The 22716-nt window shown below is 39.1% G+C and overlaps 1 protein-coding gene across 1 annotated transcript in view; it reads right to left on the bottom strand.

The window, feature by feature from the left end:
* LOC107553820 (E1A-binding protein p400) overlaps positions 1 to 22716 on the bottom strand; it is a 39362-nt gene that overhangs the window by 4182 nt on the left and 12464 nt on the right. The window contains exons 15-49 of the mRNA XM_016236125.1: positions 20311 to 20498; positions 19676 to 19853; positions 19411 to 19547; positions 18993 to 19162; positions 17145 to 17319; positions 16892 to 17028; positions 16609 to 16795; positions 16352 to 16521; positions 15759 to 15949; positions 14124 to 14324; positions 13087 to 13248; positions 12795 to 12942; positions 12251 to 12440; positions 11792 to 11988; positions 11598 to 11709; positions 11156 to 11449; positions 10654 to 10728; positions 10427 to 10561; positions 10285 to 10329; positions 9793 to 9943; positions 9462 to 9697; positions 9178 to 9351; positions 9033 to 9083; positions 8823 to 8959; positions 8667 to 8723; positions 6807 to 6885; positions 6520 to 6693; positions 5784 to 5829; positions 5583 to 5683; positions 5181 to 5373; positions 4877 to 5019; positions 2750 to 2968; positions 2489 to 2666; positions 1658 to 1800; positions 1409 to 1558 (exon numbers count right to left, since the gene is read on the bottom strand). Coding sequence (XP_016091611.1) covers positions 1409 to 1558; positions 1658 to 1800; positions 2489 to 2666; positions 2750 to 2968; positions 4877 to 5019; positions 5181 to 5373; positions 5583 to 5683; positions 5784 to 5829; positions 6520 to 6693; positions 6807 to 6885; positions 8667 to 8723; positions 8823 to 8959; positions 9033 to 9083; positions 9178 to 9351; positions 9462 to 9697; positions 9793 to 9943; positions 10285 to 10329; positions 10427 to 10561; positions 10654 to 10728; positions 11156 to 11449; positions 11598 to 11709; positions 11792 to 11988; positions 12251 to 12440; positions 12795 to 12942; positions 13087 to 13248; positions 14124 to 14324; positions 15759 to 15949; positions 16352 to 16521; positions 16609 to 16795; positions 16892 to 17028; positions 17145 to 17319; positions 18993 to 19162; positions 19411 to 19547; positions 19676 to 19853; positions 20311 to 20498 — 5324 coding nt within the window. The remainder of the gene's footprint in view (positions 1 to 1408; positions 1559 to 1657; positions 1801 to 2488; positions 2667 to 2749; positions 2969 to 4876; positions 5020 to 5180; positions 5374 to 5582; positions 5684 to 5783; positions 5830 to 6519; positions 6694 to 6806; positions 6886 to 8666; positions 8724 to 8822; positions 8960 to 9032; positions 9084 to 9177; positions 9352 to 9461; positions 9698 to 9792; positions 9944 to 10284; positions 10330 to 10426; positions 10562 to 10653; positions 10729 to 11155; positions 11450 to 11597; positions 11710 to 11791; positions 11989 to 12250; positions 12441 to 12794; positions 12943 to 13086; positions 13249 to 14123; positions 14325 to 15758; positions 15950 to 16351; positions 16522 to 16608; positions 16796 to 16891; positions 17029 to 17144; positions 17320 to 18992; positions 19163 to 19410; positions 19548 to 19675; positions 19854 to 20310; positions 20499 to 22716) is intronic.

Genomic DNA, 22716 nt, shown 5'->3' with positions numbered 1-22716 from the left:
TGACTCCTGAAGTTTTTGATATTCTTCATATTCTGTGTGGTGGTCAGTTCACACTGATAGAAATTAATCTTTCCCAATAAGTTTAAATAGATTTTTTTACCTTTTATGGGCATTTTTACCTTTATAAAGCCATTATCGTTTGAGCCAAATTCTTACATTTAATCAATGAATTAGAATAATAAGACCTTTGGGCTGTTACCAAGCAAATTAAATCAATATCAATAAAATTAATCTGCAATGCAGAGGAAACAGAAGCTGCATCTGAAGTAGCATTTAGATGTATTTACACACTGTTTAATGCAGCTCAGAGGGACATGTAATGATTTAACCTGCAGTTACAAATGCATAAATAATGTTTTGCTATATTACCTTATATACTATTATTTGGAATTATTTAAATAACAAAAATAAACATTCAATGTGAAATTAACGCCTGCCAGGGTGAAGATTTTCAAAAACTCTGTTTGCAGTATTATTGTGTAGACAGCAAAACTGGAGTTTTTGGCTTGTGACGTCGGAGCCTGCGCTGTTATCTCCGCCTACTGGAGACTTTTTCAGGCTTCTGATTGGCCAACATGGCTTTATGGTTGAGATTATATCGCCACCTGTTGGTTTGGCATGCTCTTGACAGTGATTTAAAAAAAAAAAAAAAAAAGGAAAAACTAAGTTTATAAAAATACCCGTGTACGTGTGGACATGGCCTAAAACCACCAGCAGGTGGCAGCAAGTCATTGTTAATAAGTGAGTCATTGCGATTGAACCGAACCATTTAAACCATTGATTCATTCAGGAATGAAAAGCTGTCATGTTGCTCAGAGACGCAAAGCAGCGTTGTGGTTGTGGCTGTGTTTGGAATTATTTATGTTGTCGAAATAGCGCAAAAACAGGCAATATGGTATCTAAAACGCAAGTCTCTTAATTAACTTCTTGTTTCTTGAACTGTTGTAAAAAAAAAAATTTTATCAATCAATATTACATTTGTAATCATGGTAATTTTTGGAGAACAAAACGGCACTCTTTGTATGATATTGATTAACTATATGAAATGATATAAATATATACATTTTCTGTCCCCATATCTTGAATTTTGTGATCATTCTAAATGTATTTTAATAGACTGAATCATGCAGTGAAAGAACATACTATAAATGCACACGCGCATTAGTCTAGACTTCACGTAATATATGCGTGCACAGTGTAGGGGTGTTTTGAATGTAGAATACTCGATAATGTCAAAAATCACACAAAGTTAAAACAACAATTATGATATTATCGCAGACAATATATATCGCACACCCCTACATGGAACTGCACATCAAAATACTTGCATTCTGATCACACCACATGTCAGGCTTTGCACTTGAGCGCGTGCTAGAGAGGTGCTGGCTGTTAGAGCCTAACTTCTTACCTGTATCTGCTGTGCTGCAGGAGGTTTCTGTGGCTGTCCGATGGAGGTGGCGAAGAACTGGGTCTTAATGGCGGGCTGAAGTGGAGTGGTGGCGGTGTATACTTTCTGCTGCTGTTGGGCTGTGGTCTGAGCGGCCTGCTGCGTGCCCAGCTGAACAGAGAGATAAAGAGAGAAAGGAGAGAAGGGTTGAAGACACATTTACACAAATAATGCTTCATTAAAAAATAAATCACATTGGCTGATTGGTACCTTTTGCTGTATCGCAGCCTGTGTTTGCTGTGGCTGTGCTGCCTTCTGGACCGCAGCGGCTTGTGCGGCTGCCTGCTGTTTTTGTCTGTGCAACAGCTGCTGAACCTGCTGCACCTGGAACGGGTGTGTCACCACTTGACCACCTGCACAAAAACACACACGCTTCAGTCTACAAGAGCCCCTAAAGGGTTGTTACTGACACGGAAACGATGTAGGCGAGTAAAGAAAGCAAGCCTCTCCACTGTTGATTCATGGTCAGAAATGCTGCAATAAACAGTCTTTCACCATTCACTACAGTCTTTGTAAGCCTCTGTCTGATAATTGATTAGGTTTAGGGTGCTTCACAATAAGTTAGTGAAATGTCTAATCCCTTAGAGATTCACAGGCCACATGCCCACTTTTTTTGACAAATTAAACGCATAAATAGCAAGTTTGAAACCAGTTAAGTGTTTATATATTAATTTAATCAAATCACAGCCTGTGCAATTTGATAAATCACAGAAAGCCATATTGCTCCATTGATTTTATTTTGATGAATATCGTGCAGCCCTACTTGGGAACTCTGGCATCACCTTTGACATTCACCAAATTCCAAATATATGGAATAATAGGTACAAAATAAGCACTTACGAAGCCATGACTAATCTAATCATCAGTATATACTATTATATTATTTATTACTATTTTGAATTAGCTTTTACGTTATGCTTTTATTATGTTTTGTTAATTTCTATTTAGATTTGTTTGATTCCAGAGGAGATGTGTAATGTGTAACGACACTGCTAGAGTCTAGTGGAACGGACTAGTCAGTCTACTCATTTCAGTCTGTACCTGCTTTCTGTGCTTGCCCAATGGCAACGCTAATGCCAGCCACAGTGACCGGAAGAGTCGTGACTCCGGCGGACGAAACCACAGCAGGAACTGAGACGACAGGAGGTGGTTTGGTCAGAGTCACCTGAGCGTTATGACCCTGCTGAGCCTGAATGGGTCCAGGGGCTGGGACACGTGTCTGAATGAAAAGGCATATAAAGAGTTAATGTGCATTCAAGTGTATGTGAAAGGGTTAATCTGGGTGTGTATGTATGTGCTTACCAGTCTGGTCACCTGTAAGTTGGTGACGGTATTTCCAGCAAGCACAGCTCCTGCTCTGGGCGTAGCGACTGCAGCTATCTGAGGGTTGGACGTAGCTGCCGGTGTGGTGTTAACCTGCTGCGGTTGCTGAGTAGACGAAGCCTGCTGACCTTGAGCTGCAGCTACCGCCGCCGCAACCTGCTGATGGGCCATCTGCAGCTTCTGCTTCTTAAACAACTCCTGGAGAGAACATAGAGATAAGCAGATATTTACAAATGACTACTAATCACTATATTTTTCAAACTCCCCGAGATTTGCGCTGACTTTCTGCATTGAGGCGGTAAGTTTATTACGATTCAGGTGGTTTAACTGAATGTTTTCTGTAGGTGTGACTGGCTCGTAGGTAACTGCTCATTAAACCTACGATCAAGCTATTCTGACAACAACAACACTTCAGACAGAGGTTTCTTTCATTCTCTTGTCTAATGATTTATGTAAAGCCCTCATGCATGAAATAGCTTTTATCTCTCTAAAGAACAACAGACTAATGGCTTTATTGAGAAAGCTTTTTCTTTGTTTTTGGCCACTTTTCAAAATAAAATGAAAGTGATTTTTTAGCTGCTGAAACATTTAAGGTCACCTATTATGCAAAATTCAAGTTTACATGTTGTTTGAACATAAATGTGTGTTGGCAGTTTGTATACACAACCACCCTATAATTATAAAAATCCTTTTTTTTTAAATCCCCATAAATCAAAAGTAGCGTTTCGGAACAAGACATTCACAAAATCTGTAAAATGTGACATCGCACTTTACAAGCCCCACGCACCACTGTTGACGGACACTGCTGTATTAGCGGAGACCCCACCCTGAGTGAGCCACACACAATCTGCCATGTTTATCTTCACGCTAAAGTAAGACATGTCTTCTTATTAAAGCTACAGAAGTTATTCAGTTCAGAGCAGTGAGTGATTTTCCGTTTTTATTTTATTGTTTGTCTCATATTAACAGTGTAGACAGCAGTATAGATACTATATAGGCCTATTACGCTGCTATCACTTAAAACAGATCTAATGCGATTTCTTTCCCAGCTGTTTACCTTCACAGACACATAAATTACTGTTTTTGTAACTTACGTGTGTTTTAACAAACTTGTGTGTATTTCACAGTTTAAGCTCGATAAGACATGAAAGACAACTTAATTTAGTACTCACATGCCATGTGACAGCCATTTTCTGTGCATGTGCTTCGGATGTGTGAGCTCAGAAAATCGTATATCAGAAGTTTAAACTGATATGGCTTTAAAACACACAATTTCAGCGCGGTAGACATGATAATCAAAACCAAACAGATGTTTTTGACAGTATCTGAGGTACAAGCTGTAAAGGCACAGACCTATTCAGGAAAAGGGGGCGGGGAGCAGCAGCTCATTTGCATTTAAAAGATACATGCATGAAAACCACGTGTTTCTGCTTCCACTCAAAATAGGCATTTTCAAAATCATGTAATAAATGATCTGTGAGGTATTTTGAGCTGAAACTTCACAGACACATTCTGGGGACTAATGTAATGACTAATGACTAACCTAATGTTAACATTAACATGTATGTATAAAGTCAATATGTAACTTTTTTATGATGGACGATACAATATGCTGAGAGTAGGGTGGCTGATGGCAGATATAAAGCTGATATACATGGCATTACACTCCAATGCTGCTGCAATTTCATTTATTTAGATAGATTTATTAGAATGGAAATATTTCAAAATCTAATCAATAAAAATAATTTGATGAAAAAATAAACCTATAAAATACCATTTATAATTTTTTTATACACAATTTATACTTTTGACACTTCAAATCATTTTATATAATTTTTCACAAATACAGAAATAGTTAAAAACATGACTAAAGGAACTAAACACTGTAAGCAACAGTGAAATCAGTCACCTCGTAAATCTAAATCCAATGTTGGAAACATAAGGGCTAACGCTGGAAATGTCAAAAAACAACATGGAGCACGGGTTGAGAAACACATTGAGCAATACTGTAACTGCATTTAGACATCCTTCACCATATTAATACCTTAGTATAGGTAAGCAAAAGCAAAACAAATATGGGATCCTCCATACTAATAGTGTGTGTACCTGCTGTGGCTTTCCTACTGCTTTGATCTGTGGAGATGCAGCCTGTGGTGGTTGTTGCTGCTGCTGCAACTGTTGTCTGAGTTGTAATTGTTGGAATTGAGCTGGCGTAAGTGGTTTACCCTGAGACAACTGCATCCCGGGAGCTAGAGAAGCAAAAATAATGGATTAAGAATACAATGATGGGAGATTATCCAGCTAGATATGATTACACAAAAACAATGCGGAAGTGTGACTCTCTGAATCGATTTTGCCACCAGAGAACCCAAAACACGCATGGCTTCTCTAAGGATGGCATTTGGTCTACCTGGAGCCACCAGCGTGCGTGTTTGGGACTGACCAGGAGTCAGATTAGTGGACACTACAGCTGATGCGGTCACTGGGGTAACGGCTCTAACGCTCTGACCCGTCGCAATGGCAACAACCTCCGCTGGGGCCGCTGTTGCAGGCACAGTTCTCTGCTGAGTGTGAACCACCTGAGCCGTGGCAGTTCCTGCCGTCTGTTTGAGGAAACAAATATTTAACACACATAAACAGGACAGAATGGTACAAATCAGTTGAAAAGCAATTTCACAACAAAATAACAGATCAAACTGAATATATATTGTATTCTACACTTTCAATGTGGACTTCATGTCACACTGCAGGCACTGCTGTGACTAATCAAATCAGCTGCTAATCTATATATCTGTGTAAGATCAGAACTCACAGGTATGACAGGAGACGCCAGACGTTTGTTCGCCTGGAACTGACCAGGAAGAACTCCAGGCACAGTGTTTACAATCACATTTCCACTTACTGTAGCTGTTGCTGAAGTTAAAACAGAAACATACATAGATCAGCACTTATATAAACAGCACTCACAACTGGATCAACAAGTACAGGTAAACGTTGTGTAATGTGATAATACCTGGCTGGATGCTTGTGCCCACTGCAGCGGTCTTGATAGCTCCAGTCTTGAGAATCAACAATACCCAAATAAGATCAACAACATATAGCCTTATACATTTACAATATAATACACCACTGTTTAAAAATGTGGGGTCAGTAAGATTTTTTCTACTGAAATGAATACTTTAATGTGTATTAAACACTAGTTTAATACACATTAAACTGATCAAAAGTGACAATTATGACATTTCTAATTTTACAAAAGATTTATGTCAAATAGACTCTTCTTCTTCTGCTCTCTTTGCATCATCTATGCATCAAAGAATCCTGAAATAAACATCAAGGTTTACATTAAAAAAATCAACACCACCACTGTTTTCAACATTGATAATGATAAGAAATGTTTCTTAAAATCAGCTTATTAGTTTGGTTTCATGTGACACTGAAGACTGGAGTAATGGCTGCTGAAAATTCAGCTTTTCCATCACAGGAACAAATCCCATTTTATATAAATATATAAAAATTTTAAATTGTAATATTACCATTCAAACTATATTATTTCACATTATTAGTGTTTTTACTGTATTTTTTATCAAATAAACAGTCTTAGTAAGTGTAAGAGACAAAAATCTTCCTGAACCCAAACTTTGGAACAGTTGTTCAAACATGAATAATATAAGTGTAATATAGAAATTAGTTAGACCTTCATCTTGGGTAATGTAGAGCTAAATACAGGTGTACGTAAGGAGTCTAACCAGTACAGCGGTGTTGGGGACTGCTGCTGCTCCGGATTGGTTGGGCTGGGGCACTCCCGCCGCCTGTGTGGCCGCTGCAGTGGCCTGTGGCTGGGCAGCAGCTCCCTGAGGCTGGGCGGCTCCTGTAGTCTGTTGCTGGGCTAACTGCTGAGCCTTCTGCTGTTCGGCTAGTGCCTATGGCAGCAGAGGATAGAGGAAAAGAGAGAAGCGTTCAATATAATAAATAAAAATGCACAAAAAAAACAAAACACTTTTTATTTATTATACTTATTTTACTTATATCTCACCTTCTTCTCTTTAGCGATTCTCTCAGCTCTCTGAGAGGCGACCTGGATAGGAGGCAGAGGCTTGTCGTAGCTAATCCCGCTATAAATCATGGGATCAAGAATCAAGAAAGAATGAATGAGATGCTGTTTAACCTCAAATGAATATCAAATGTGACTAAAGATGTACAATATATTAAAGATTGTATCAGCCAGAATTAGATTTTTTTTTTTATGATAAATTTCCAAGCTAGCTAATATTGGAAGCACAGGGCTGTACGTTAACCTTTTTTGCACATAGCACTGGTGCTACAGAGGTTGAAAATTTTGTAGCACAGGTCAAAAAGTTGTAGCACAAGTATAAAACGTCTGTTATCATGTCTGAAAACAAACATAAGTAATAGAGTTCATCACTTAAACAGACATTGATGTTCCAAAGAGCACAAAAAATACAAACCATCACAAAAATTGTTTCAAACAAAACGATCTGTTATGTACGAGCAAAATTTTTCTTTATTTGCTAAAAATGGAAGAGTGCAGAAAAATAACACCTCCTACACCTCAACAAAATATAAAATAAAAAGAATGGCAGACATTTAGGCCAAAGTGGGCGAAGATAAAAATCCTTGTCAGTATTTTATCTTTGTTATGGACCCTTTTCACAAGACTGTGATGACGCGTTTCAACGGTCATCAGCATCATAAATCCTCCAAAGTTTTTCACATTGTTTTTTTTTTTTTAAATGTATGTACATTTATAACACTATATTTTGTTATAATTACAAAAAATGAATTAACGCTAATGCGAGGGTGTTTCTAATACGGTGTCTATAGGAGTGACAGTAAATTTGACTTTGTTCTCTCTTCTGACTGTCATTGTCAGTCTCTCTTTCTCTTTTTTTTTTTTGAAAGTCATGAAAACATTATCGTGGAGTTTTTCTTTTGCTATTTGAGCAAATGGGAATGCAAAAAAAATATTTATATTTGTGGTAGTCTCCCATTCACCACTATAGATTTACCCATCTATGACCAGTTCTGCTGCTGAGAAACCCGGAAATGTGAAAAGGGTCTATTAAAAAATACGATCATTTGGTAAGCCAAATTCTTCAAAATATCTTATTTTGTGTTCAGCACAAGAAAGTAATACAGGTTTGGGACAATGTGAGTAGGCAAATAGTGACAGAAATTCAATTTTTGGGTGAACTATTCCTTTTAATGACAAGCGGCACCATGTTTAGTACTGTCCCTCTTATCAAACGCATGCGTTTCTCTCTCAATGGTTAACTTTCATTTTAGACAACCAAAATGTAAACCTTGTGTGTTTTTGACAGTATTAGATGCAAAATCAATCAGACGTGAAAGACAACTTAGTCTAGTAATCAGGCACTATTTTAGTGTGCAGCGTGCGCGCGCTTTATGTGTAGGCTATAAAAACGCATGTCAGAACATCACGTGAATTAGATGTTTAAGCAGATGCAAATAATGTACTTTTGTGAAGTAGAACTGCATCTGATAGAATGTGCGCTGTAGCACGATACTACGATATTCCTTCAAAAGCAGATCGTGGAGATATTTTAATCGTCCATGATCAAAAATTGTCATATCGCACACCCATAATTACCAAGTATAATCCATGTCACACACACACACACACACACACACACACACAAACACAAGCACAACAAAATCACTTCACACTATTAAGCGGCTGTGTTATGAACAAGCAAAATTGTATCGTGTGCTATAGTGGTAAATGTATTCATCGGACAGACCGTTTTTTGTAGCACGTGCGACATATATGTCGCACTGTACAGCCCTGAAGCAGATCACTTTTTTGTCACAGGGCTTTTTTGTAAAAGCAAAGTAACATGTCAAGAGTCAATACCTCTCAGCCAGCACAGAGGCATGCTTAGGATTCTTCTGGAATGGATTCATGCCCAGTCTAGAAACAAAAACACCAAAAATTATTTTTTGCATTAATGAAAGCATTCTGGCAGAATGTAAACGCAATGTTTGTGTGTTGGACACTGCCTGCACATACAGTGGTCTTATTGGTGGGCTCCTCTTGCTAGCAATGATTTTCATCAGCTCAAAGCGGTTGTTGAACAGCTGGATCTGGGTGGCGTTGTCATCCTGTGTGTAGATCTGACAAGTGCGCAGAGGACGACTATTCTTGAACTGCACAAAAAAGGAAGTGTTACCAAGGAAACAGCTAATAATATGTGCCGAATTATTATTATTTTTTAAATACCTTATAAATGCTCTTGGTCTTGTTCTTCTTAGGGTTAGCTTCATATATTAACTGTAGGACAGTTTGTATAATTACGTCACAAGGAAAATGTTGAAAAATAAATAAAAAGAATTCACAACCACATGATCCTGGTACAATCACTCACTTTGCCCTCCTCTCTGGGTATGATGACATTCTCATAGCGGTTACGGCATTGTTTTGGCGAGCGGTAAATTCTGCTACAGGAGTTGACCACGTCGCTCACCAGGTCCCAGTTAGGAGTGTGTGCTGGAGACACGATGGTCAGGTTCAAAGGAAGTTCCAGTAACTGCTTCACAGCCTGTGAACAGAAAAAAAAGGCAGAATTACAACCTTAGCTTATCCATTTAACAAACAACTGTGCGGTTAAACATAGGCAGTGATAATGCAATAACGTGATGGATCAAGTACCTGTAGCAGGGCCCAATCCTCACTGATGAGCCACTCAGGGTTGTCCTGCCCAGCCTCCATGGCTGGTTTGAGCAGTGAGGGCAGCGGTTTGGCAAAGGGAGCCTGTTGCTTCAGAGAGAAGTTCTTCTTCTGGTCTTTACCCTCCCTCCTTACTTTGAGAAGACTGGCCTTATCAAAGAGAGAGCGTGGAGGAATCACTGATTCTCCATGGCCCTTCTTTTTCTTACGTCCCAGAGCTGACAAGAGGGGGGGAGAGAGAGAAAAAGAGAGAACTTAGCATGTATTTAAGCACAGTAAGATCAGACTGAAAGCGTTTCTTGAGCAGTCTTACCTGACGGGTCCATGTGTCTCTTGCGCTCTTTGCGGACGTAGACTGGGGGCAGTTTGGATTCGGGCATAGGCGCAGTGTCATACATGAGGCAGATTACAGAGTCAATGTAGATATCGTTATCATCCTGTGGAGGAGTTGGGGGAGTCCACAGCTACAGAAAAGAGCAATAGTAAGAGTTATGAACCAATTTTCATACATTTTAAAATAAATAAAGGGGTGACTCTCACCAAACTCATCAATAATTTTACCCCAGAATAAATATAAACACATTAAATAAAAATGTATTTAGCTTTATTTAGTTACCCTTTGGAATTGGAACATTATTTTTGATAAGCACATTTTCATCTTAATTTATCTCATTACATTCATTCATTATGCAAAAAAAATTTACTCCACTTTTTTGGAGTAAAATGTGATATAGACATGTTTTTGGGAGATTCAACCAAAATTCTTCCTTTAATTCTCTTCAGGAATGTGCAGTCTTAAACTTACTGGCATTATTTCTGTTTGTCCATTTTCATTCTCGAACACATACTCCTGTAAAGTGGAAGGGAACAGGGTATCAAATCTACACAACAGATCTGACATCACTTCCTACCGAAAAGAACATTAGAATATTAGAATATATTTGTACCATGTTGTATGCATCCTCTCTGGTATATGTGAACAGATCCTCCTCATCTTCTAGGATCATTTGCTCCGTTTTCTCTACCTTTAGTTTCTGTTGCTGCTGCTGCTCCCAGCCTCTCTTAGCAGCTTCTATGCGCTCCTGCAATTCACACAAACATTGACAATTAAACATTCTGTATTATTTACATGGCGGTCATAACATGTATTGTAATATGTAAAAATGTTTCATACCTTTATAACCTGTTCATCTTCACTGCTGTGCAAGTACTCCAGATAGTGCAGTGCGTATCTCTCAATAGGAGTCAGCTAGACAAAACACCACAAATTGTGGTCAGAACCACTTTTTTTATTCAGAAGATTTTTTTTTTATTATTGAGCAAGGAGAAATTGTTCAAAAGTGACACTAAAGACATTTATAATGTTACAAAATATTTTTATTTCATATAATTGCTGTTCTTTAGAACTTTCTATTCATCAAAGAATCCTGAAAAAAAGTATTACATCTTCCACAAAAATATTAAGCAGCACAAATGTTTTCAACATCGATAAGAAATGATTTAGGAGCTGTACTGGTTTCTTTCAAAAACCGCAGTGTATAAAGTTAAATGACCAGAATTTGCATGTTAAATACCGTAACACAAAACCAAAAGTTTATGGTTGCATGGTATAAAAAGCACATACGAGAACAATTACATTTTCAAGTAATATTTTCTATCAATTTCAATAACCTCACCTGCTCCATGACTGCCGCCAACTCCTCTACCTGTGACGCCTCCTCTCTCACCCCTTCCTTCACATCTATCTCTTCTTGTCCTCCCACTTTCTCACTTTTCATGTCTACCTCTGTCTCCTCGACCTCATCTTCATACTGGGTTTTCTTTCGGATGGTCTTCAGGGCCTGGATGTAGGGTCTGGCCACATGAGGGGGGATAGATTCGGATGGGGATGGCTCCTGGTGGAGAACCACAAACTCCTCCACCTTCTCTCCAGAACCAGCCTCCACCTCAAACAGATCCTGAATGGTGCGCTGTGAAAATCCAGCACATATTTATAATGTGAGCATTCCAAATTCTAGAGAGCTGCCTCTCTCTCTACTGAAACGCAACCTCATATCTGGCTAGTTTTTGAAACAGTCCCTCAATGTCAAAAGTAACAGTGATTGCATGTGCACTTACCTGTGTTAAAAAGGCTAGAGTGTAATCCATGCCCTGTGCAGCTACCTCTCGAATAAGGTCTTTAGTGCCATTCTTTAAAAGCTTCTCCTCAATTGAGTTCCCGCTCTCCAACCTGACAGAGCACAGCGTTAGTAAAAAAGCTGACAAATAAAAACCTGACAAGCAAAAACATTTAATTAACCCATCAGTCTTACCTGTAGATGTGGATGTCTTTGGAGCGGCCGATCTTGTCACACCACTCCTGTGTGCGCAAGTCCATGCTGGGATTTAGGTCTGTGTCGTAAAACACGATGGTGTCTGCGTCAAACACATGGCCCATAGCTGAGCAGCAGCGATTGGCCAGGATGGTGCAGAAGATCTGTCTGTTGCGGTTAAACCTCTTGACCCGCTCCTGAAAGTGGTCGGGACATGAGGAACAAGATGGGTTAAGTATTGCATTTTCTGTACAAGATGATCAAGATGAGATGTTTGTGTGTTGATAGCACTTCACTGATATGTAAGCATCATTTGAGGCCCCGTGTGGAACTGAATCCAACAGGGAGGGAAGAGCGCTCGCTAATCTGCCCTTTTAATTACAGCCCAGAAACCCACACAGCCTCAATGGGACATGGACTTGGCCAGGGCAACAGAGAATGTTACTCCATGTGTTTTACCTGTCTCTCCTCTAGTGACAGACTCTCATCCAGCCGTACATAGGTGAGGTGACGATGGTCTAAGAAGGCCTCCAGTATATCCAGCATGCTGGCCATCTGGGTGTAGATCAGCAGACGCCTGTTCTCAGCGCTCAGCTTCTGCAGCAGGATAGACAGCGCCTCCAGTTTTCCTGCAAACAGATACAGGAACATCAAAATTTAGACCATTAAACCAGTTTTATTTAGTACTTTTTTACAGTCGGTTGGAGACTGATTGCCATGTTAAATTGTTATTATTATTAATCTATTGTTGTGATATTATCCAACTCAGACAGGAAGATGGATTGTACATGGGCAACTCTTGACCAGAACAAGTTGTAAAAGTTGCTTTATACTGATATTTATAAATTATAAAGTCGACAATTATAACACATACATTTCCATTCAAGAGTTTGGGGTCAGTAATTTAAAAAATATATATTTTTTAACATTGTGAAATTGTATTACAGTTTAAAATAACTGTTTTCTATTTTAATATATTTTAAAGGATAATTTATGTGATGACAAAGCTGAATTTTCAGCATCAGTGCCAGGTGGTGTACCTGAGGAGTTCTGTACAGGCACAGCCTGGGGTACAGTAGGCATCACCATGGGTGGCCCCTGTGGCCTGAGAAGAGGCTGTCCGGGGGCAGACACAATCTGCAAGATGTTGCCTAAAGCAGACACATAAACGTATGAGCGTTACATTAAGCCATATAATGAGGATTTACTGAACACACATAAAAACAGCTGACACAAGTGACTGGATATGGAAGTGAAATGAGACAAAGAGAGGATGAATATGGGCTGGACATTACCGAGTGTACCTTGGAGCTGCAGAGGCTGGCCGGTGGTGAGCTGCCGCAGCTGACTCGGAGACAAAGTGAACTTGTTGCCCTGGAACTGTAGGGTCACAGGGGTCTCTGGCTGGGCGATACGACCCTGTCCAACCAACTGAGTAACCTTCACTACATCTCCACCTTCAGTAGAAAACAGCTAATGTTAAATGATAGTGGCTGACAATTTATCTCTGAGAAGGAAAAAACATTTTAGTTAGTTTCGGGGTGAGCACGGAAAGGGACATGCACAACCACGGTGTGTTAAACAGGAAGAATGACACTTTTTTTCCTCAAACAAAAAACCTGTAACAAACAAACTGAAACCAGACTGATTCGTTTAGCGGAGCAAAACAAAGTGGGAGAAAATCTTTGCTTGTATAAAAGGTTTTCCATGTAACAATGGTTACATGTGACATGGGGAGCAGCGCCCACAAGCTTGACGCTCTTTACACCCACAGAATGACAACAAAATAAACGGCTCTGAAGAAAAGCTGCAGTGAAAAGATAGGGAGGCAAAACCATATTAAAAAGCTTCTGGATCATCCTTCAGCTGTACTGCACGAAAAACAAAGAGATTAGTCATCAAAATGCAGAAGGGAAAAAAAGAAAAGAAAAAGGGAATAAATATGTCAAAAAAAGAAGACGTGAGTAAACTGGAGGCAGCGGGTTCAGTCCGGAGAAATTTCTGGAGGGCTCATGCTTGTTTGTGAAGGGTGAGGAGAGAAACCACCATAGGTCATCTGCTGAAGATTTTCTGCACTTCAAATCAGACTGCAAATATGCCAACTTTATGGTGTCGATTTGGCTGAATTTGAGTTGAGTATCACCATTAGTTTCTTTGGTGGAAGTCTGTATGCATGTTAGCCCACTTCAGCAGAGCCGTACTGTAGTCTCTGATCTTCACTGAGATCGTTTACTGCTGTGCTTGGGGGCATGATAAGAAGGAAACAGGTGCACAAGGGAGAGGGCGCAATGGAGAAGGCCCATCTGCGGTGAGTGATGATGAGGCCACTTACTAGGCAAGCGTGCCTTGGCCTGGGAGCTGAGCACCAGCCTCTGGGGTACCAAACTGGGCTGGAGGGGGTGGGCGGCAGGGGCATGGGGGACCACAGCAGGCATAGTGGTGAACCTTGTCACACCCACAGCCAGAGGGGTAGAAGGGGGGTTAGGGGTGGCTCCTGTTAAGAGTGATCCTGATGAGCTGCTGATTGCAGAGGCTAAAAAGGAAGAGGAGTTAACAGTCTGAATTAGGGCTGCACGATAAATTGAAATGAAATCGAAATCGCGATTAGACTGAAGCTGCAATTGTCATGCGTGTCTTGTCAGTGAAGCACGGTTCTGTGATCAGCAGTATATCTCCATCTGAAGGACAATATAATCATCATAATCGTACGATTATATCGTCTGCAATTTTTTTGCGTAGCTTGTCAGAGATCTAAGGTTCTGTGTAGTAAATGCTGCTCCATCTGAAAACAGGTGATGGAGATTTACTAATAATCACAGAACCGGCTTTACTGACAAGATGTGCATGACAATCGCATTTGACTAATCGTGCAGCCCTAGTCTGAATGGACCAATCAGAGCGAGTGTAATGGGGTTGGAGGATAAAAAATGTTTAATCTTTTTTAAAAAGTTATTTGGGACATAAAATATTACAAAATATTGATTTTTGTTTGGTGGTGAGAGGTGCTGGCCTATGCAAAACTCAGCTATAGTGCTAGGGCATTGCCATGTGCTTGCTTGAAGTCACCATGAAATTAAAGCTGTCAATTGTTTTATTTATTATGATTATTATTTTAATGGAACATTGCTGTTTAATGAAGCAATTCAATAATTACAGCAATTAACAAATGACAAAAATCCAATCAATTCCCAATGGACAAAACGAAGTCCCAGCCTACATTTTGATCGCAATTTCCATTTAATGGTGATTTTAAAGAAATTGTTCACTCAAAAATGAAAATTCTGGGGTTAGGGATTTCACTGAACCCTCAGAAGGCATAAAAAATATTATTAAAAATTATTATTTTTACTTGCTAAAGGGCAGCGTGCAAACAGATTTATGAAAGAAAGATTTATGAAATGTATTATTTGAAATGGAATTTTGTATTAGTTACAATAAGTTGAATCAAATTTTTGTAAAAGCACCGCCAATGTCTACCCTCATTTTACCCCACTGTATCTGCTTATTTTGGCAAGTCTTTGAATTTTGACTTGCACTTCTGTAACCAAATTTATTTTCCCATTTTTAACCACAACCATTGTAAACACCCTCTGGCTAGCCATGACCCAAACTCTCGCTACAGGTTTAGTTGGAAAAAGACTGACGGATCTGAACCAACCACTCTAAATGTGTTTGATGGTGCTTGGGAGGCTCACCTTTGGGAGAGATAAACCCATTAATGGCATGCTTATAGTAGTTAATGTACAATAAACTGGCTTAAGATAATGTATTCTGACATAAAATAAATCTTACAGATGTCACCATTAAGTAAGATGGCCAAAAAAAAAGCACACACACAAAAGAACTGACTTGAGCATATTTTTAGGGAAGAAGCACAACTACAAAAATATACCACTTCACAAAAACAGTTTTGGGTGTAAGTGTGGGAACACGTTTGTGTAAGATGATCCACAAGAAGGGGTCTTACCCTGTGCAGAAGTGGTTGTGGTAAGAGGTGATTTGCCTCTGGGCTGTGTGCTTGGAGCTGCAGTAGCAGGGTTGGTAGTGGTGGTGGGGGCAGTAGTAACAGCAGTGGCACGAGGGGCTTGAGTGGTGCTGCTAGTTATGGGGACCAGGTGCCCCTCTGGTTTTGTTCCATACTGCACCGGCACGAACAACCTGAAATTATGCCACAATCAGTATCAATTCACATGGACCAATCCTGTTGTACATGTACACATCATAATGAAAAATAAAATAAAAAAAAGAATACATAACATAATTAGGTGATACAATAACGTTTAGCATTTAATGTTTGCATTTGTATTTAATAGAAAAACACCTGCAACATGTGTATTCACTCAACAAGAATGTAATTTCATGCATTATTCTGAAGGAAGTGACGATTTTTGGTGTAAAAACAGCAGCATCAACATGAGTATTTTCAGTGTATTGTGGTATTAATTGGTTTGTCTCATTTAAAAATATTATGTCCCATTAATAAAACTACAGAAATCCATATGATATAATTATGGCAGGTATGTGTTCAGAGCTGATAGGTCTGCATGGATGGATGGACACCTCATAGGTTTGATCTTGCATGGTTTGGGTCTGGCTGGTGGGTCGCGTGCATTGTAGATCTCTTCAATCAGCTGTTTGGTCATTCTGAGTTTAGGCAGAGCCTCCTCGGCCTCATAACGGGTCAATCGTCCCTCGTTACCAATCAGGTCAAACAGTGACATATCTACAGTCTGAAAAAGAAAATGAAAATGGCCCATCAGTCAACAAACATTTTTCTTCTATATTCCACAATCCAAGTGTTTATTTATCTTCCTAACCTTCCACTGGTCCTGCTGCAGGGCTGTGAGCAGTAATGATGGGGTGTTGTACTGCAGTGGCTGACATATGTAAGAGTTGTGTGTGTCTCTGGGCTGGATCAGGTCTGGATGGTTGCAGATCTTCTGCAGCTGCATAAGAACCTCCAGGACTCTGACAAAATGTCCAGTCTTCAGTGCTTCCTGTGCACTAGAAGGCAGTAGAAAAGCAGAGTATCACTCAAAACAGATGAACTGGAAAAGAGCTGGTTAAGATTGTGTTTGGCTGAATGTGCTCTGTGCTGACCTGGGTTGGATGAGGATGTCCTCATACATGCTCTTTTGCCTCTTGGACAGACGGCACTTGAGAATGTGCTCATACTTCTTAGGCATTTGCTTCTCAACGTCTCTCTTGGAACGGCGCAGGATGAAGGGCTGAATCATCTACAGCAGAAAGGAAGAAAACAAAACTAGGATTGTGGTGCTCGAGCAAGATAGTTAAGCAAAAGGGTGTCATTCTGTGGTGAAAGTCACCAGAAACAACTTCCAGCAAGCCTCACCCTGTGCAGTCTGATGACCAGTTTGTGGCAGTAGTCCTGGTTCTGATCAGTGCCGGGTTTGATGGGGAAGTTGAGGTATGGGTGAGTGATTCCAGGCAGGAGGAAGTGGATCATGGTCCATAACTCTTTCAGAGTGTTCTGCAGAGGTGTGTTGATTAAGAGAATCCTCTGCTGACTGTTGAGAAGACAGAAAAAAAAAAACATGATTACTTAAAATCAATTACAATATATTAATGCATACTAGGGCTACACCCTAATAGTCGACTAACCGTTAGTCGACCAGAAGAGGCTTGGCCGACCAAAATTTTATTAGTCGCTTAGTCACAGAAAATAAATAAATAAATAAAAAATCCACATTGGCAAAGTCACTCAGATCGTTAACGGCTGGTCTATGGTAATACAGTACATCAGGCAGGATATCCAAACGCTTGCCTATCATTTATCGACCTCAAATATGGCTTATCATCTGAAATATGTAAGTAGCAGCAACGTTACATGGCCGCTCAATCTAATGTTAACGTGGAAAAATGTGCGCTGTTCAAGTGTCTGTGCGGAATGTGGAAGCGGAACAGTAGCGCTTCACTGCATGACAGATGGAGGCGCCGGTGCACTCACTTGCTCTTAAAATACTCCCTCATTTTTGCTCATACAGATAAGAGTAATACATCTTTCAAATCTGTAAAGACTCTACGTTTATTTTTGTGCACTCACAAAAAAACAAAACATTGTGCTTGTGTAAAATAATGAAAGCAACTGATTCACTTTCTGGGGTCTCAGTCTGTGAACTTGAGCGCGAAACTCCATGTTTATTTGTCTTACAGACATGAAAAATATATCTATAGAGAGCAAAATGTCAACTTTCAAATAAACTAATTCAAATGGAAAACAAATATTCTTAGATTATGTAATCCGTATGAAACATGCATACAGGCGCATCCACTACTGCAAAGATGACGAGTCAGTGTCACCGACTTCATCTCTTAAACCGAAAACAAAGAAAGCGCTAGTTTATCAATGAATTATTAAAATGATAATGCAGCCTCCTTACTGTTTTTCCCTGACACATTCATAATCAATAATTCTTCTGCCGGTGCGCTGTGACAAGCTTATGCATGCACTTGAGCGCATAGGCTATGAAGGCAATTAAAGGCTCATTATTATGATTTAAATCATTTATTAATAAATGTGCGATTAGTCGACTTATGCTTCAAATGACTACTAGTCAACCAGAAAAATCTTTAGTCGGGGGCAGCCCTAACACATACAAAGTATTGTGTAACAGTATAGTGTTATTATAAATAAAGCTAAAACTATATTAAAAAAATCATTTTTGGTGATTGAAATAAAATAAAACTAAATATATACATTAAGATGAAAAATTTAAATTAGAAGTGTTGCAGTGCACTGACTGAAAGAATGTTTAATTATTCAAACTGAAATACAAAGGTCTAAATACACATTCTAAAACTAAATGAACTGAAGCTATAAAGTTAAACTTAAAATATAAAAAAAGATCATTCAAAACATTAATAAATAGTATAATATACAAATAACGCTAAAATAACTCTGATAGAGTAGTAAGGATGCATAGCACATATCAACCAATAAATGGCGGATATCAAATTTCTATACTTTTTGGTCTAAAATAATAAAAAGCTAAAAACCAAAAATCAATCATTTTAAATGCTATAAATAAAGATTAATTTTAATGGTGTTATTATTTTGTGCATTCCTCGTAAACAGCTGTTGTAAAAGATAAATCTACTGTGAATATTCTCTTGAATGCAAAAATGTAGAAAGCATTACACCAACAGATACTGTATAGAAAACAGTTGCATTGTTCCTAACCTCTTTATGTTGAAGATGGTCTCCCACTGTTTCTCCGTCATGTTTTTGATGAGCTGCACCTCGTCTAGCACCAGGTGCCTCCAGCGCCTCCTCAGGAAGTGAGACTGATCTTTCAGCAGAAGTTTGTATGAAGTCACACACACATGGAAGCTGTTGGGCTCACACCACCTCTGCACACACAAGACAACAGAGGGAAAGTAAGAACATACAAAAACATGGACAAAGGCTTGGACAAAAGCTACCCAACTCAATTATCAAAGAATTCAATGACCTACCATCTGATTTGAAAACAACTTTGAGGAATTATCTAATGCAAAACTGATGCACTAACAGCTAGACCACAGCAACCGGGATGGATAAGACAGGTGGCAGTATGTGAGAGTACATAGTCGGCTAGCTGGCTTTCTCTGGTTCATACCGATCTCTTGTATCTGCGCTGCTTTCTGCTGCCGAGGTACAGGAGTATCTTCAGTCCAGGACACCACCGTTTGAACTCCATCTCCCAGTTTATCAGCTTACAGGTCCTCACCACCACTAAATGAGGCCCCCAGATACCTGCAACATCCACATGACAGCAGAACGTGTTGCATTTGATTCTTACAATTACAATAAACAAATGCTTTGAGGAAAAAAACAAATGTAACAGTCTCTATAAAGTTGGTAAATGTGGTTGCTGGTGGTACCCTGGTTGCAGGCCAAGTGAGCAAAATAAGCCACAGTCTGTACGGTTTTGCCAAGGCCAGTTTCATCTGCCAGGATGCCGTTAAGGTTTTTGCGGTGGAGGCTTGCCAGCCACTCCACCCCGACCTGCTGGTACTCTCTCAGAGAACCGTGCAGCAGAGCAGGAGGAGAGGAACGACTCTGAGAGGAAAGGATTCATGAGTCATCAGACAATGTGAGACCACTTGAATTAAACAACTGCTTAAATAAATCTGTAATCATCATGTTTTAAACAGTCCCTGTGAGTAAGAGCGTAAATGACTCACAGTTAGAGTGGTCCTGGCGCTGCCTTTGGGCATAATCAGGTCTGTTGCTGCAGCGACCTCAGCGATATCCTTGATGGGCTTCCCATCAGGGCCAGAAGCTGTCCGCTGAGCCCCACGGTACTGATCCATACTCAGCAAAGAGTCTATCAGCACCGCATCATGTGGACTGTTTAACGGAGAATCAATGTCTGAACAGAGAAGAGCATAAACTGTTACTGTGATGAAGTGTCATCAGACAATGTGAGACCACTTGAATTAAACAACTGCTTAAATAAATCTGTAATCATCCATGTTTTAAACAGTCCCTGTGAGTAAGAGCGTAAATGACTCACAGTTAGAGTGGTCCTGGCGCTGCCTTTGGGCAGAATCAGGTCTGTTGCTGCAGCGACCTCAGCGATATCCTTGATGGGCTTCCCATCAGGGCCAGAAGCTGTCCGCTGAGCCCCACGGTACTGATCCATACTCAGCAAAGAGTCTATCAGCACCGCATCATGTGGACTGTTTAACGGAGAATCAATATCTGAACAGAGAAGAGCATAAACTGTTACTGTGATGAAGTATATAATGAAGTATATAGTCTAATATTTCTCAAAATGCTCTTCACTAGACTTAATTTCTCTAGCAAATAACAAGCTGTAGACACGGATGACTTGCCTGACGTAAATGAAATGCTACGTGACATTTTGTTTACAAGCTGTTTTAATTACTTCTTTCTGCAGTTGAAACACTAATTGAGCGATTACGTGAGGAGTGAGATGTCAATTCATGTTTATTTTGCGTTAAAACTAGTAAGAAAGCGGAAGGGATGATCACGCTCACTCACGCTTCGTGCTGCCGTCAGAACTGAGGCATTTATACAGCGATCTGTCGTGCCATGTCTAAGAGCGCCAAAGCGGCATTTATTGTCTGAATTTCCTGAAAAAAATGGAACGATTTGTTCGGTACATATGCGTTCCGAAACGAAAGACCCGTAACGAAAATTTTTGGTACCAATATGTGTATATTTTTCACATCTGTAAGGCAAGTACACACAGAATTTCAGAGTTTCGTGCTCAAGTTCACAGAGACCAAGACGGCAGAAAGCTCATCCTGCCATTATTTTACAAAAGCGCAATGTTTTGTTGTTATTGTGAGTGCACACAAATAAACGTGGCGTCTTTACAGATTCAAAATATGTATTACTCTTATTTGTAAGAACAAAAAAGTATTTTAAGAGCAAGTGACCACATTGGCGCTTCCATCTGTCATGCAGTGAGCAAGCAATACTATTCAGCTTCCACACTCCGCACAGACACTTGAATAGCGCACATTTTTGTTAACATTAAATTGAGCGGCCATGTAAAGTTGCTAACATATTTCAGATGAAGCCATATTTGAGGTTGATGAATGAAAGGTGAGCATTTGGATGTCCTTCTCGATGTACTGTAATTACCACAAAGACAAGCTCAGGCATGTGATCAGCCAGAGACAAAAAAGCAGGAAAATCTGACCACGCTCCAAGTCACGCCCCCAGAACTTACTATTAAAAATATATTTTAGCACATTAAATAATATATATAATATCTTATATTGTAATAATAAATACTATTGTCCTGTGAAAAATCAAAAGCAGCATTTAATAATCATGACAACAATATAATATATTATAGAAAGTATTAATAGAATTGTTATTATTATTATTATTAAAGTACCTGCCAAAAGTTTGGAAACATTACAATTAATGATGATTTTCAAATAAATATCTTCTGCTCATCAAGGCTGAATTTATTTGATCAAAATAAAGTAAAAAAAACAATAATATTGTGAAATATTATTACAAATTTAAAAAAGGTTTCAATTTTAATACATTATAAAATGTAATGTTATTCCTGTGATGCAAAGCAGAATTATCTTCATCATTACTCCAGTTTTCAGTGTCACATGATCTTTTAGAAATCATTACAATTAATTTGACTCAAGAAACATTTCTGATTATTATCAATGTTGAAAACAATTTTGCTGCTTCATATTTTGTGTGGAAATGGTGATGCACTATTTTTCAGGATGTTTTGATAAATTGAAAGTTTATTGAACAGCATAATTTTTTTCATTCATCAAATATATTAATTACATTTGTTAATGCATTTATTAAATAGAAATCATTTTAAATGTCTTCACCCACTTTTTATCACTTTCATGCATGATGAATAAAATTAATAATTTCTCTCTTTTTAAATCTTATACAAATGTTTGAATGGTATCATTGTTTCCACAAAAACATTAAGCAGCAAAACTGTTTTTAACATTGATAATAATGAGAAACATTTCTTGAGCAGCAAATCAGCATATTAGAATGATTTCTGAAGGATTATGTGACACAGAAACTTCTCTTTGTAAACAACAGATTTAAAACCGTTTCTAATGACAAATGTTGCGTTCCAAAATGCTAATTACAGTGGCTCAAACCAAGCGCAGCTAGCACTGAATCTAAACTAAAAACAGTACAGTAACAGCAGACATGTAGCACGTCAGACTACAACCTATTATATAATTACATCACAACTGCTGCGAATTTTATGACAGCACTAAGCAATCTCAAATTCTCACCGCCATTCATAAAAAGTCACCGGGTTGAGTAACACGTTTCAGTGCTGATTCTACTCGCATTTGGCACTTTAAATCATTTGAATGCTTTTAAAGGTCCTGCAGATGGCACCGCGAGCATGTGCAGCGCTCTCAGGACCATTCCGTCCATGATG

The sequence above is a fragment of the Sinocyclocheilus grahami genome, unplaced genomic scaffold (assembly GCF_001515645.1).
Source record: "Sinocyclocheilus grahami isolate Dianchi unplaced genomic scaffold, SAMN03320097.WGS_v1.1 scaffold482.1, whole genome shotgun sequence".
NCBI lineage: Eukaryota > Metazoa > Chordata > Actinopteri > Cypriniformes > Cyprinidae > Sinocyclocheilus > Sinocyclocheilus grahami.
The sequence above is the reverse complement of the archived record's forward strand: the minus strand, read 5'-3'. Positions and strand labels throughout refer to the sequence as shown.